The following is a 14,564-nucleotide window of genomic DNA, read 5'->3' as shown; positions in this document are numbered from 1 at the left end:
CACGGAAAAAGCGCGTCAGAAACGCGCGTTTTTTGCATCAAAACGTGCGTCCTCGACGTGTGATCTGCTATTTAAATGATATTGTTTCTGTCTGCAGGTCTTTTATGCCTCTGAAGTGTTTTTGTAACAAGAAAAGAAAAACAACTCTCGGTTTCAAGTTCACTGTTTTTTTATTTCAGCACCTCGGAAAGTCCCTTAATCCCTTCATTCGAGACACATCTCGCAAATTTTCCAGTTGTAATTCCGGTAACACTTTACAATAAAGTTTCATACATTTTTTTTTTTTATGCAAAAACCACAAATTTCTGGCTTTTATGGCAAATTGCGCGTCCCGCATGCTTTATTGATTACTTTTGCTTGCCATCAGTGTTGCCAGATGTACGATAATTATCGTATTTGTACGATAATTTTGACCTCTGTACGATGTACGATCAATAATGAAAATACGTGTATGATAATGTTCTTCCAAATACGATCATTTTGAACTTCTGGTACGATAATTGGACATTTCCAATCTGGCAACACTGCTTGCCATACGCATGTGGTGCAGGCTGCAGCGCGCTCGTTTTTCCAGGCGCGCCTATATGCCGCGGCGAGATGAAAAACATCTCAACTTTTCAGAGAGTGCCGCAAGGTCATTTGACAAAAACAAACCGGTCAGCATCGGTCTTTCCGTATTAACAACTTCAAAAGCTCGGCGAACAGCTGATCATAGCTGTACAGTGCGGTTTTTATTTCTCATCTCCATAAATATCAGTAGCACCTCAATGCAGTACATGAGATCCACGGGGAGGAGTCGGATCAAGATCCAAGGGGTGGAGATGGGTAGGATTAGTGGTGGGTTTAGGGATCAGGGGGCGGAGATGGCTAGGTTTAGGTGTATGTAAGGTGGGAGGAGTTGGATCTGGATCCGACTCCTCCCCGTGGATTTCATGTTCCGCAGTGAGAACCATCTCATAAATATAGCCTACTAAACCCTAGATTCAGGCCCAACTCGACTTAATCCAGGCCCACCCATCTCTCACGTTCTGCATCCGCCACTGCTCTCTGAGAAAACAAAGGAAATTAACATTTGAACTCCCCCTCATGCACTATTGAGACGAAGGTCTCACCTCCCTCGTCCTAATCTACATTTCTCTCCCCCATTCTTCATCCTGGCAGAGATCATCCAAACTCACACAAGAATCTATCTGGTTAAATGTGAATGATTATCATCAAGGTTTATACATGTTTGGTATTATTTGAAATGTCTCGGTGTGACTGGTACAAATGTCTCATTCCAAAAGAAGTAAACCAAAAGGTAATAAAGTTCTTAAGAGTTAAGAAATATCTTCCACACTGGAGGGTGTGTCTTTGAGTTAACACCTTCTGACCATTTACTGACTGAATGCTAATTTTCCACTGCTAGCAAATGGTGACTTACCACTGTGGATGATGTTTAGATTTGAAATGAGGTCTGGGTATATAATGAAACGCAGCGAGAGCTCAGGGCCTTTTCTATATTTGAGATCGGCCCATGAGGCTGAGAGTTGCGAGACTCTCAGCCTCACGCATTTCTTGTCGGGTAAACTTTTTCCTCTTTGTTCTAGAGCATTTGATGTTTTGCATTGATTATCCTTGAATTGATGATGAAATTATAATGATACATTTACCTGACATATTAAATTGTGACATTTGATTATTTTAATTGACTTTGACATTATTTTCATTCAAGAGTTTAAAAGAATAGGAAAACATTCGCTCACATTTAATGATGCACAGATATCATTAAAGCCTTTTCATTTATGGAGTCAGATGAAATAATGAGAAAATACATATGAGAAAATGTATTGCATTTAACCAAAAATACTTTGCCGCGAGAAAAGACAGTAACACGCAAAGACCTTCACCGCTAATTCGATTACCGCCATTGGATCGAGTTAGACGGCCTTACACAACCAACGCACAACCAAGTGAGTCTTCAACTCTCTTCCCGCTCACAGCGAAAGAGTTAATGAATGTAGAAAGGGCACCCACATTGACGTGCATACCACTACACATAAAAACAGTTCCCATAGTATCAGCTCCCCACTGTTTTTCAGTGGGAGATGTGATAAAGGACGCGCCTGCGGGAATGCGCGCGCCCCTAAACATGAGCGCTGTTCATGCAGCTCAAAATACATAGAACGGCTGAATGGGTGTAGAACATAATAAAACAAGGCTACTCGCTACAGTTCGCTCGCAGACCCCCGCGCTTTTCAGCCGTGGTCATGACGACAGTAGAAGGGGGCGTGGGTCACGTTCTCCGCTCAGAGGTGTCGAAACTGTTAGAAAAGGGAGCTGTAGAGCCAGTTCCCCTTTCAAAAAGCGAGTCAGGCTTTTACGGTCGCTACTTCCTCGTCCCGAAGAAGGATGGCGATCTCAGACCCATCCTAGACCTCAGACACCTGAACAAAGCGCTGATGACGCGCCCGTTCAGGATGCTGAAAACCAAACAAATACTCGCGCATATCTGCCCGGGAGATTGTTTATTTCTCAGTGGATCTGATGGATGCGTACTTTCACATTCAGATCTCGCTCCATCGCAGGCCGTTCCTGAGATTCGCCTTCGAAGGGCAGGCTTACCAGTACACAGTACTGCCGTTCGGCCTATCTTTAGCCCCCCGTACATTTACGAAGTGTATGGACGTGACACTTACCCACCTGAGACAGGGGGGAACTCACGCCAGACTGATACCAGTCTGTCACCTTCCAAGGAGCCGGGCTCCCTGGAAACACTCGCCCCATCACAGGCCGTTACTGCCGTTCGGCCTATCTTTAGTACATTTACGAAGTGTATGGACACTTCGCGAGTATTTGTTTGCGAGTGTTAAATTACCTCGACAATTGGCTTATAGCTCAGTCGAAAGCGCAGTTAATAATGCACAGAACCTGGCTCCTCGGCCACCTAGAATGCCTGGGTCTCAGGATCAACACTTCTGAAAGCACACCGTTTCCCAGCCAAAAAATGTCTTTTCTAGGCATAGTGTTAGACTCTATACAAATGAGAGCGCGCCTCTGAGCAGAGCACGCTCGTCATTCAGCGCCTAGCGGCATCTTTCAGAGCAGGCCCATCAAAGCATCATCGGTACTCCAGCTAGGACTGCTAAACATGCATCCCCTTTAACGCTTGTTAAACCAAAGTGTACCAGCTCACACGTGGCGATCTGGCCAACTACGAATCAGAGCGACCCACCGCTGCATAAAAGCCCGGCTCCCTGGAAGGTGACAGACTGGTATCAGTCTGGCGTGAGTTTGGGTGTGATTTCAAGGAGAAAGATGATCTCGACAGATGGCTCCAATTTAGGCTGGGAAGCCCTGTATGAGGGCAGGCCTGCCTCTGGTCAAACCCAAAGAGGAGCCTGCATATAAACTGTCTAGAGATGAAAACGGTCGCACTAGCCCTGAGTGCTTTTCTTCCATATTTGAAGAACCACCATGTCCTGGTTCGAACGGACAACATGTCAGTGGTGTCCGACATAAATCGCCAGGGCGGACTCAAGTCGAACAACCTACATATCATGGCCAAGAGCATCATTATATGGGCTCAGCACAACCTGCGCTCCCTGAAGGCGGCGCACGTGCCAGGTTTCCTGAACCAGGGTGCTGATATGTTATCCAGAGACAATGCTCCCCCAAGGGAATGGTCTCTTCACCCACAGACAGTGCAATTGATATGGAGCATCTTCGGCGAGGCAGAGGTCGACCTCTTTGCCTCAGAAGGAGACGCTCACTGCCAGATATTTTTTTCAAAGAGCAGGGATGCGCTGGCCCAGCCGCCCGCTATATGCTTTTCCCCCGGTCACGATGCTGCCACAGGTCATCGAGCGGATCAGGGAGGACAGGTGCGCATTGCTGCTGATAGCCCACCTCTGGAAGACCCAGCTATGATTATCAGAGTTGACACAAATGACGAAAACAGCCCCATGGCCGATACCGTTGAGGAGAGACCTCCTCTCGCAGGCATACGGGTTGATTTGGCATCCCTGTCCGATTTGTGGGCCCTTCACGTATGGCCCCTCAATGGGTATCCGGGTGTCTCACAGATGGAGTGATGAAAACCATCACTGAAGCGAGAGCACCTTTGACTAGGCGCCTCTATGCTCAAAAATGGGTGGTATTTTCAGGCTGGTGTAAAACACGGAGCCTGGATCCCTACTCATGCCAGATACCAAGTGTACTCACCTTCTTACAAGCGCTTTTGGAAGCGGGTCGCACCCCTTCCATGCTCAAAGTATATGTGGCGGCCATAACAGCATCTCACGCTCTTTTGGCCGGGAAACCACTAGGGAAAAACGACCTCATTGTGCGCTTCCTCAGAGGAGCAAGAAGGTTGAACCCCCCCACGACCCCCCTCTGTTTTGCCCATCTGGGACCTCTCCACATTCCTGGAGGCAATGAAGGGTGCTTCATTTGAGCCGCTCAGATTTGATGACTTAAACATCTCTCGCTCAAAACTGCTTTTCTGCTGGCGCCCGCTTCAGTCAAAAGAGTAAGTGATTTACAAGCGCTGTCAGTAAACGCTTCCTGCCTTGAGTTTGGCCCAAACGACTCCAGAGTCGTCCTCAAACCAAGACATGGTTATGTTCCAAAAGTGCTCTCGACTCCGTTCAGAGCACAGGTTATTTCGCTGGTTGCTCTTTCCCTGCCAGATGACGAAGGAGAAGCGAATTTACTCTGCCCTGTCAAGGCTCTCAGAATTTATATGGAACGTTCTGCCCCGTTCAGACAGTCAGAAAAGCTCTTTGTCTGCCGCACTAAGGGGCGTGCCGTTTCAAAGCAGAGATTATTGCGCTGGATAGTGGACGCTATCGCGCTGGCTTAAGAGTCTAAGGTCCTTCATTGCCACTTAGGCGTCAGAGCTCATTCCACAAGAATTATGGCCATATTAAATATGCCATTCTCATTCATTATTAATGTTAAGCACTTAAATTACATGAAATCATTACCGAGGAGTTTTTTATATTTTTATACAGATTTTTATTCTAATTTTATTCTACTAAATAGAAATTCAGCTGCACGTACACTTTTAGTAAGGTTCCTACGCACAGTTTTATAAATGAGACCCCAGATAATGACAGTTCAATGAGAAATCCCGTTAAAGTTCAGGTGACACTCAAACTAATTAGGGTCCCACACCAACCCCTCCTCTAAATCTTGGTAGTAGCAAACGCAGTTTGGGACATCGATTTTGAAACTATAATTTCTTCTTTGTAACAGCCCTCATGTACAAAGACAAATAAATTTAAATCCAAGAATGCTGCCAGTAACACTGGAATGTATGTAACATGTAGTTGTGAATTTATTTGAAAGTTGACTAGAAAGGCAAGCATTGCAGAGGACAAGACGGACAAAGGCTAATCTCTACTTTAGAAAAGGAATTAATAAAAAAAAAAGAGAGAAGAAAATAGGGCTATACAAAGCTGAATGTCCACCCTGAAGTTGTTTCCATACACAGATAAACCCTCGTCCCTAGATGAAGACTCTTCAGTAAGAAATCATATGCATAAAGGTCTTTTACCCCAGAACTGGGCTCAATCAGTTTATGGAAACATCCCTTAAGGCTCCTGCTGGGGATGGGAGATCATACAGAGCAACTTAAAACTTATACTTTAACCTGTTTAAAACATTTGCCTACACAAATTCATTTGTGAAAGTGAAATGCATACCCAGGCTCTACAAAACCACAATCTGCACTTAAAAATATTTTACAGTGTGTAAAAAAACAAAACAAAAGGAACAACATTTGGCTGGTGTTCTCAGAATCTGCGGCGTTTGTTGGGCCCAAAGTCCATAGGTCCAGAACGAGGGAAAGGAAGAGGAAGACCACCTGGATTACCAGCAGACCCCTGCTGAAGAGAGAGAGAAAGCAGCTTACAACACTGCACTCTTTATATGCAGCCCTGAAAGTGTTCAATGTGCGTGTTGAGAGATCTGTAGTACCTCACTGGAAGCCATGCCGGTAGCTCCTGCTGCTGTGGGATTTCCACTCATCGGGCTCCTGTTCATAGCCATTCCCTGTCCTTTCAGCCCAAGAAAGAAAGAGAAATGTTAGGCTCACATGGGTAATAAATTGAAAATACTGACAAAAAGTGAGAATATATAAATTGTTGAGATAACAAAAATGAATAAAAGACAAATCATGGAAGGATTAACCACACAATTTCTCGAAGTATAAAGTAGGGTGAAAGAACAGGAACAAGATCTTTAAGCCCTTGCTGACACTCAAAGATGTTTTTTGTATGTGTGTAGAGTGACTTTCTCACCTCCCATTTGCATCCTCATGTCTGGATCCCTCTGAAACACCAAATATACAGTACATGAATTTAAAATGCAGACAAACTGTGGCATAGAGTTGTCAAAGGTACGGTACGAATTCGATACTTTACTGTTAAACTTAACAATACCAGCCTTTCTACAGTACTGGCAGTTCCGAATACCGGGTCAATCCGGAACATGTTTTAAGGTGGCTTCAAACGCTCCCATCCAAATTTATGCACAAAGGGATCTTACAGCGTTGAGAATTGTAGTCAATCAGAGATGTGTTTGTTAAGCATGTGAACACAATTGCCAATTAGAGGCGTTTTGTTCACCACACTCGCAAAATGTTTCATTAGAACCTAACTATAAACATGTCAATAAGAGATTATTTCATTTAATATTTTTAATTAAAGGGATAGTTCACCCAAAAATGAAAATTCTGTCATCATTTACTCATGTCGTTCCAAACCCGCAAGACTTACGTTCATCTTCGGAATACAAATAAATCTATTTTTGATGAAATCTGAGAGATTTCTGTGACTCCATTGAAAGTCTAATGCTGTGTTCACACCGGACGCGAATAGTGCGTCAGGCTAGAGTGATTTCAATGTTAAGTCAATGCAAAGATGCCCTACGCGCGTAAAAAATTCCTGTGGCGCAAATGAGGCGTAGAGCGCGGCGCAGTAGACACGAATACGCCTCATTCGCGCGTCAGGTTCGTACGAATGGCGCGAATTGAGCGTCTGGCGCGTTACGCGCGAATGGTGCATTTTGTGCATTCACGAGTTTGACGCGAATTCGCGTCTGCCGCCCGAGTTGAAAAATCTGAACTTTGGCGTCAATTCGTGCCGCGTTAACCAATCAGGAGCCTAGCTGCCTGCTGTCACTCAGGAGGTAAAGTGACGTCAACTCCCGCTCGGAATCTTTCATTCCAAAATCACTGACAGCTATGGAGGAAAAATTAATTCTTGTTGTAAGCAGTTACCCAGAATTGTACGATTCCACTTCATATTTGTACAGAGACAGGAACAAAAAGGACCTCGCTTGGAAGAGGGTCAGTGAGGAGATTGGGGAACCTGGTAAGTTGTAAATACAAATTAATCTTTAATATTTGTCCACTTCTTTACGATAGAAGTGCTAAAGTCACTGTAATTTCTTGAACAAGAACATGTGGACATCAAAACATGTAAAAAGATGGCCGTCAACGGGTTTCGCCTCCGGAGTTTCATGGGATTTCGCCTCCGAAGTGCGTAAATTTCGCTTCAAACTTTTGTTTTTTACGCGCGTCAATTTGGCGCTTGACGCGCGAATGGATTCAAAGTGGTCAAGCGTATAACTAGACGCGGTAGGCGCGAATTTGACGCGCTATTCGCGTCCGGTGTGAACGCAGCATAAGCAACCACCACTTTCAAGCCCTAGAAAGGTAGTAAAGACATCATTAAAGTAATCCATGTGACTCCAGTGATTTAACCTCAATTTTTTAAAGTTTTATGTTTTTTATTCAACGACAATTTATGTACACAATATTAATCTCCAATGCGCGTCCATGTGTGCTTCCACGTCAAAAACACGTATGTGTTGTAGTGTTCTCGTGAACATGCATTGGAGATTAATATTTTGTAAATAGAATGTTAAATATTTTATTTTGCGCAAACAAAGCTCTCGCGTTGCTTAATAAAATTGATGTTAAATCACTGGAGTAACACGGATTACCTTAATTAGGATTAGTTTATGTAGGCTAATCCGTATGAAAGTTGCATTTCTCTCTATAGGCGCGTTCACTGCGAAGATGGCAAGTCAACATCATCAACTTAATCTTTGCAGTCGACATTGACACAGAAAACACTAGTTTATTAATAAACAATTAAAATGTCTCCTTGCTATATTTGACACATTCATAATCATTGCTTTTGCCTGTTCTTTGTGACAGCTGTTTATATGCGTTATTGGCAGCGTCACCCTCTGGTTAGATGAACACGTCACCACCGCATCAGCACCGAAAAACATGGAGATTTTATTTTAGAGAATGAATTGCACAACCTATTCGATATTCTATAATTAAATCAACTAATCGAATATTCAAAAATCGTGACTCATCCCTGCATGGAATCTCTTGTTTCTTTTCCCAAATCTTCACTCACGTCTCACCCATTTTTGAAGGGAATAATATATTTGTATTCTTTATTGTGATAAAGTAGAAAAACACTGTAGGATAGATAGCCTACATTTTTACTTGCACGTCAAATTCTTTTTAACACAGTTTGTGCTTATTATTAGACATTGTAAGGCGCGTCAAGTTTATTTGTAAACCGCGTTCACACGCGGGTGATTTTAGTTTCGCTTTCTCTGGCAGCGCAAAATCGAACAGCCTAAATGCCTTGTCCTTGTGGAAGATTAAATTCGCTCTCCATACCTTTTACAACAAGTAGAAAACATGAAAATATCAGAAAAGAGATCGATGGTCTCTTTCCTGCTCGTGTACCACATCCCTCTCAAAGCGCAGAGCGGTAGGCTATTTGACGCGTCTTTGTGAGGAAATATAAAACGTACGTTTAAAAAAAAAAAAAAAAAACGTTATTATATTATTAAAGTTACCATTATTTACTGATATCTATTTCCATGCTATACAGGCTTTAGAGTGAGTTGTTTCTTTGACGGAATTGCTCAAACACTTTTTTGCTCAAATAAACTTTTTTTTTCAAAACAACCCCCGAACCACCACCGGTAGTTGGTCCATTACCACCGCGGTGGTAAAAAAAACACCACAGCCCTACACATGCTAATATTTTAATGCACTATTTACTTAATTAACAATAACGCTAATAATGAACTAATTTTAATATTTTCAAATAGTTAGATAAAAAAAACTACTAATATAAAATAGTTACAATAGTTTTTGCTATGGCACAGAAATTGGTACCGACTATTGAAATATATTGTTACAACACCACTGTGGAGTGCAAAAGCCTCAGGAAATTCAGACTCACTTTCTCAGGGAAGTTTCCTCCCTGCCCCTGCTGCCGCCTCATCAGTTCCTCGGAGTGGGCACGGAGCTCCTCCTCTCTCCTCCGTCGCTCCTCCTCCTGACGCAGCTCCATCTGTTTCCGTTTCTGCACCTCCTGGCTATGAGCCTCCTCCATTCTCCTCAACTCCTCCTGTCTGCGCAAGAGATCTGAAGCAGAAGAGAGAGAGACGTGACTGTGATTGCTGACTAGGGATATTCAAATCTACATTCTCAAAACAGACTGTAGGTTGTCTGAAATACTCTCCATTTAAATAGGCTTTTTTTAGGTTCACCTGACCATGCTGGGCTTCAAAAACTGCAAGATGAAGTACAAGGTGTCTCAAGATGTGATTTTTAACTTGAGATTAAAAACAACACTCATGATGGGACACTAAAACAGGAAAAGACCTGGCACAATGGCCAAAGACATTTGTCTAAATTGGTATCATCAGTGCTTAAAAGGCAGTGAATTTGAAGGCAGATTTTTACAGCAAAAAAAAGTTAATATGCAAAATGTATAACAGCTAATGCAAACCATGTATAACTTGATTTTAACCCTAATTTTGCGTTTTGCAGACAGTTTGGGCCAAAAGCCCAAAACCAGAGACAATTCACACGAGTGAAAAATCGCTATGTTTGTTTTATTATCAAAGGCGAAATCTTAGAGAAGCAGCGATGTCTGAGACTTAGAGATATTTAACAGATTAAATATATAGACAAATATACAAGTCCTGTAGTGTGAAATGTGTGCTGACTGGAACTGATACCAGCTATGACAAACAGTTAGTGTAGTGCGAAAAGAAAAGCAGTCCAATGAATTTGAAAAGTCACAATGTATGGGCGGCATAAAGTACATCAATTAAAGCATGCAATTTAAAAATAAAAAATAAAAGTGATGTAGTGGGGGGAAAAAAGTTTTAAAAGCAATTATTTTTAGTCAAGCTCTAAACGAAACAGAAAAATTGAAAAAAATAAATTAATAAAAATCTCATGTGACGATTAAACCAAAACCAGAGAACCACGAACATGCAAATGTGTAGTTAATTTTATTAAAATGTCACAGGGTAATTCAAGTAAATATTATAGGTCAAAGGGTTTTGGCTGACAAAAAGTTTGGGAATACCTGTTCTGAAAGATTGTTTACTACCTCCAAAAGATGTTAATCTGCATGTGCTCACCTTGTCTCATCAGCATGACTTGATGCTCATGACGTGCTGCTTCCATTTCAGTCTCCAGCTTCTCTTGAGCCTCTTTGATGTTTCGATCAACCTGGTCGAACTGCTGCTTTTCCATTTCCATTAAGGCCTTCCAGCGCATCGCATACTCGTACTCAAACGAACCTGGCTGGGCGAACCGAGGCGGCTGCTCACGCTCTCTAATGGACATATAGAAAAAATACATGTTAGTTTATTTTTCAAGCTGTGTAATAAGCTGGATAATGCACAGTCCACTGGTCATCACCACAAGAAAATAACAGGGTGAAACCCTTTCACTTTGTTCTCCTGATTAACACTTTTTTTTTTAGAATGTAAAATTATAACGTCATAAATCCCCACACCCTTTTGAACACTTACCTTCCATTTACATACTTGCATGATACAGATTAAAACAAATTTGTTTTTTATGAATAATTAAGAGGTAGTACTCACAATTTTTGAGAACATCTAGAAAAATAAAATATTCCATTACTTTGTAAATTTCCATAACTTTTTCCATGCCTGAAATAGATTATTCTAAATATTTCCAAGTCTTCCATGCTCATAGGAAACATGGATAATAACAGTCTGGTGATGCACTACCATTTACAAATACAATGCATATGAGACAACGAACAAACTCACTTGTGAAATATTGGGTTTTTATTAATAAGTCTCTCAGGAAGTCCCTCATCCTCATCAAGCTGATCCATCGGCTCAACGGTAACAGGCCGGGGGAATCTTAGTTTGGGAAACAAAGTCAAACTTAAGTTAACCAACTACCATTAACACAGAGTATTAATGATAAGAGCAGCAGAAACGCAGACTCACGCAGTGAGAAGAAAGGCTCCATCTCCGCAACGGTCCAGAGCTTTTCTAGCTGACGGTTTGTTGGCAAACTCCACAATGCCCTTCCCAGTTGGCCTGCCACGGTCATCGACAATGACAATGGCCCGTTCGATTGGACCGAACATGGAGAAGGCCTCCTCCAGGAGCTCATTGGACACAAACTGAGGCAGGTTCTTAACCGTCAGTGCAGCGCCATGTGTGGCAAAACGCACACGGATCTGGCGACCACGGAACACGGTGTCGTCCAGTTCTGCTTTTGCTATGTCCGCAAGCGTCTTCGTTTCCTAATGAGGAGAAAGCAGCAAGTCAGTGTTAATGATGCATTGGTAATTTGCTGTCGGAGAACTGATAGGTCATTGAAAACAGGAAAATGTATGATCTTATTATATAATAGAATTATGATCTTTATGACTAAACATCAAACATGGTTAATTGACTGACCATGCAAAATGCAGTTTTAGTCATGAATAAATTGTCAGGTCAAGCTTATTGAAAGTAAAAACAACAATCACTCTCTAGGGGTGGGTGATATGACCAAACTCTTATTTCACAATGAGAAGTTTTCACAATAACAATATAGTTAATAATAAAATAATGTAAATTTAAAAATAAGAACAAAGATGCAAAATACAAACAACAGGACAAATTCAATAGAACAAAGACAAATCAATCAAACTTTCAGGTACAGTTGGTTTATTTATATAATCAAAAGTAAGAATAAAACTTCATAGTATGTGTAAATTAAATTAAATTTGTTTTCTAGTTACAAATAATATTCAGTCAAGAGCAGCAAGCAATTTTCTTTGTATTTTGTTGTGTGATTACCAATGACACAAACGGCAGCAGGTTTATTAGGCTGCTGTCACCTGTAAGACCTAATGCATATATCTAACATACTGACACATATCAGGTTTTCACTCAACCGTTTATGTTTCGTCTACATAAATACTCCACATGATGGGCATTTTAACAATAAGCCACGAAAGAGAACTGAATTCTGGATTGCATGCTGAGAGGCAGCTTTCTGCACTTAATAAACCACTCTTTATTTTAAAGTGTCAATAACTTTAAGAAGTACTGTGTTACGTGGATATATTTACATATCGATATAACTGATTTAGCAAAATCTCTAACGTTAGACACTTCATGAGTTATATCGTCATACCGCCCAAAGTGCTTTTTTGCCTAGGTGATGGCTGGTCAAACTCACCAGCCTGATGAAGCCAAAGCCTCTGTCCTTGTTGATGAAGATCTCAGAAGGTTTGCCATACTTGGAGAAGAGCTTTTCCACATCATCCTCTGTGGTTCCAGTAGGCAGGTTCCCCACAAACAGCCGGCTCCTCTGTGTGTAAGTTTTCTCTCCAGGCTTCCTGAAGTTCTGCAGGTCAATAGTGAAAGCAGCATCTGTAGAAGAGAAAGTTCAGTCAGTAGCAATCACTTGAATATAAAGCCAAATATCTGCGCGAATGATAAAGTTGTGGCAGTGATGTGTAAAACTGTTGCTTACTCGGGCTACTCTGCTCTCCAGCATCAGTGTGTTGTCCATTGCTGTCGGCTCCTGAGGGCTTCCTCTGCTGCTCTTGTTGGGGGTTGGGCTGCTGTCGGGGTGGGCCGTGATTCTGCTGCTCTGAACGTGGTCCTCGGTTTCCTTGCATCTTTTAAAGCACAGAAATCATCAATACAAACTTTTAAAGAAGATGATTTCCAAAACCTATGAATAATACTAATTCAAAAGTATAAACAAAGCCATGATGGATGTTGTTCTGCTGATGTAAGAGGATTCACTGACATTGCAGTATCTTTTATCATTCTTTTAGCATCATTCAGTTAAATGCTTAATGGCAAAATCTATGTTGGGCATACAATGTGAACACAAAAACAGGAGACATTGAAAAGCAACAAATAGTTAATCTGATTACATTGCACCATTTAAAAGAAATCACAACAGAGCTTGAATTTTTTTCTATCATTGGTCATGTTATTTCAATTGGCCATCTATTAATTCATGTATATTTAATAGCTAATATCCTAATTAATATATGTTCTTTAATATCCGTTTTCATTAAGGGTGTGATTTCACTATTTGCGGGTGCAGTTTGGTGTCTTTGTTTTCAATTATTCATTGATCGATTCTTCGCTAATGACTTCTTTGTTCGCTGTTAAGATTTCATCAATTAAGATCGAATTACTTTTAATAATTAGTGTGAATTACTGCATGAATGCATGTATGTATAACTGTTACATTAATACTTATCTTTTTTCTTTATTAATGAACGTTTATGGGTTTGCAAAGTGAAGCCTGAGCCGGCCAAACACTCAACGCAACGAATAGCACGGGCTCATCTCCAGCTAATGTGCAATAACATATTCATTCGGCAATAAAAGCATGCATCATATGAAGAGAATATATGAGAAATATAAGTGTCTAAATACCTTCAATACGTGTTTTTAATCCGCTTCAGTAACACACGCAGCGTTGATCACAAAGAGGAGAAGGGCGGATCGCCGTACACCTCAACGTGCTGACTGCTCTAACTGCTCATTGGCTGGCGCAGGATTTTCCGGCGTACATTTTGTCTCTTTCGATTGGTCGACTTTACGTCAAGAAAATGACGTTTACATGTTAACAAATGTTCATTGGTTGTCGTCGTTTTTAAACAATAGGAAATGACGAAGGAAAAAAAGTTAGTGAGCGGCGTGGATTGATTAAAGCTTAAAACAGGATTGAAATTTGCTAGCGCCGCCCAGTGTTAAGGAAGCGCAATCAATAAAACCAGTGTCGGTTTCATAAAAATATTTATGAACCAATGTACAGATTTTTTATCCAATAAGACGTTAACTGACAGTTTTTACTGACTGTTTCAGTAAAAAAATTTAAATCTTTTTTTTTTATATTTCGTAAACTTAGAATTATACAGTTCTATCTCAGTTTAGGGTAGTTCTGAGATATTGAGCATCAAAGTTTTTAAATCCCTGCTGTTTTGTGAGATGGAACCTTTTTATTTTATTAATAACCACTAATTAAATTTTTTTTTTTTACAAAAATAACACCACACAGGCATTAATAAACACCTAATGGATAAGATTATATCAAAAACTTAATTTCGACCAAAAGTGGAGATAGAACCATATAAGTCTAAGCTCATGATTTGTTAACCTTCCAATTTATTTTTTTAATATCATCACACATTTCTGAAATGTTATCTACCAGGACAGAAAGTGAGCCGAATCAAATA

The 14,564-nt window shown here is 41.0% G+C and overlaps 1 protein-coding gene across 2 annotated transcripts; it reads right to left on the bottom strand.

Moving 5' to 3' along the window:
- Positions 1-5,296: 5,296 nt before the first annotated feature.
- nono (non-POU domain containing, octamer-binding) lies at positions 5,297-13,876 on the bottom strand. Of its 2 annotated transcripts, none has more exons than XM_077241218.1 (10): positions 13,762-13,876; positions 12,836-12,983; positions 12,539-12,732; positions 11,311-11,612; positions 11,125-11,220; positions 10,462-10,658; positions 9,267-9,451; positions 6,285-6,315; positions 5,962-6,041; positions 5,297-5,870 (listed from the first exon to the last, which is right to left on the bottom strand). In XM_077241218.1, exons 2-10 carry the CDS (start codon positions 12,981-12,983, stop codon positions 5,778-5,780), a joined length of 1,326 nt encoding a protein of 441 aa, XP_077097333.1. In that variant the 5' UTR covers positions 13,762-13,876; the 3' UTR covers positions 5,297-5,777. The 2 variants fall into 2 exon arrangements, with proteins under 2 accessions (XP_077097333.1, XP_077097334.1); XM_077241219.1 differs by having other exon boundaries at positions 5,297-5,867; positions 13,762-13,865.
- Positions 13,877-14,564: the final 688 nt, after the last annotated feature.

Source organism: Siphateles boraxobius, unplaced genomic scaffold, assembly GCF_051911475.1.
Source record: "Siphateles boraxobius isolate OS27281-9 unplaced genomic scaffold, OSU_SipBor_1 24, whole genome shotgun sequence".
Classification (NCBI taxonomy): Eukaryota; Metazoa; Chordata; class Actinopteri; order Cypriniformes; family Leuciscidae; genus Siphateles; species Siphateles boraxobius.
The sequence above is the reverse complement of the archived record's forward strand: the minus strand, read 5'-3'. Positions and strand labels throughout refer to the sequence as shown.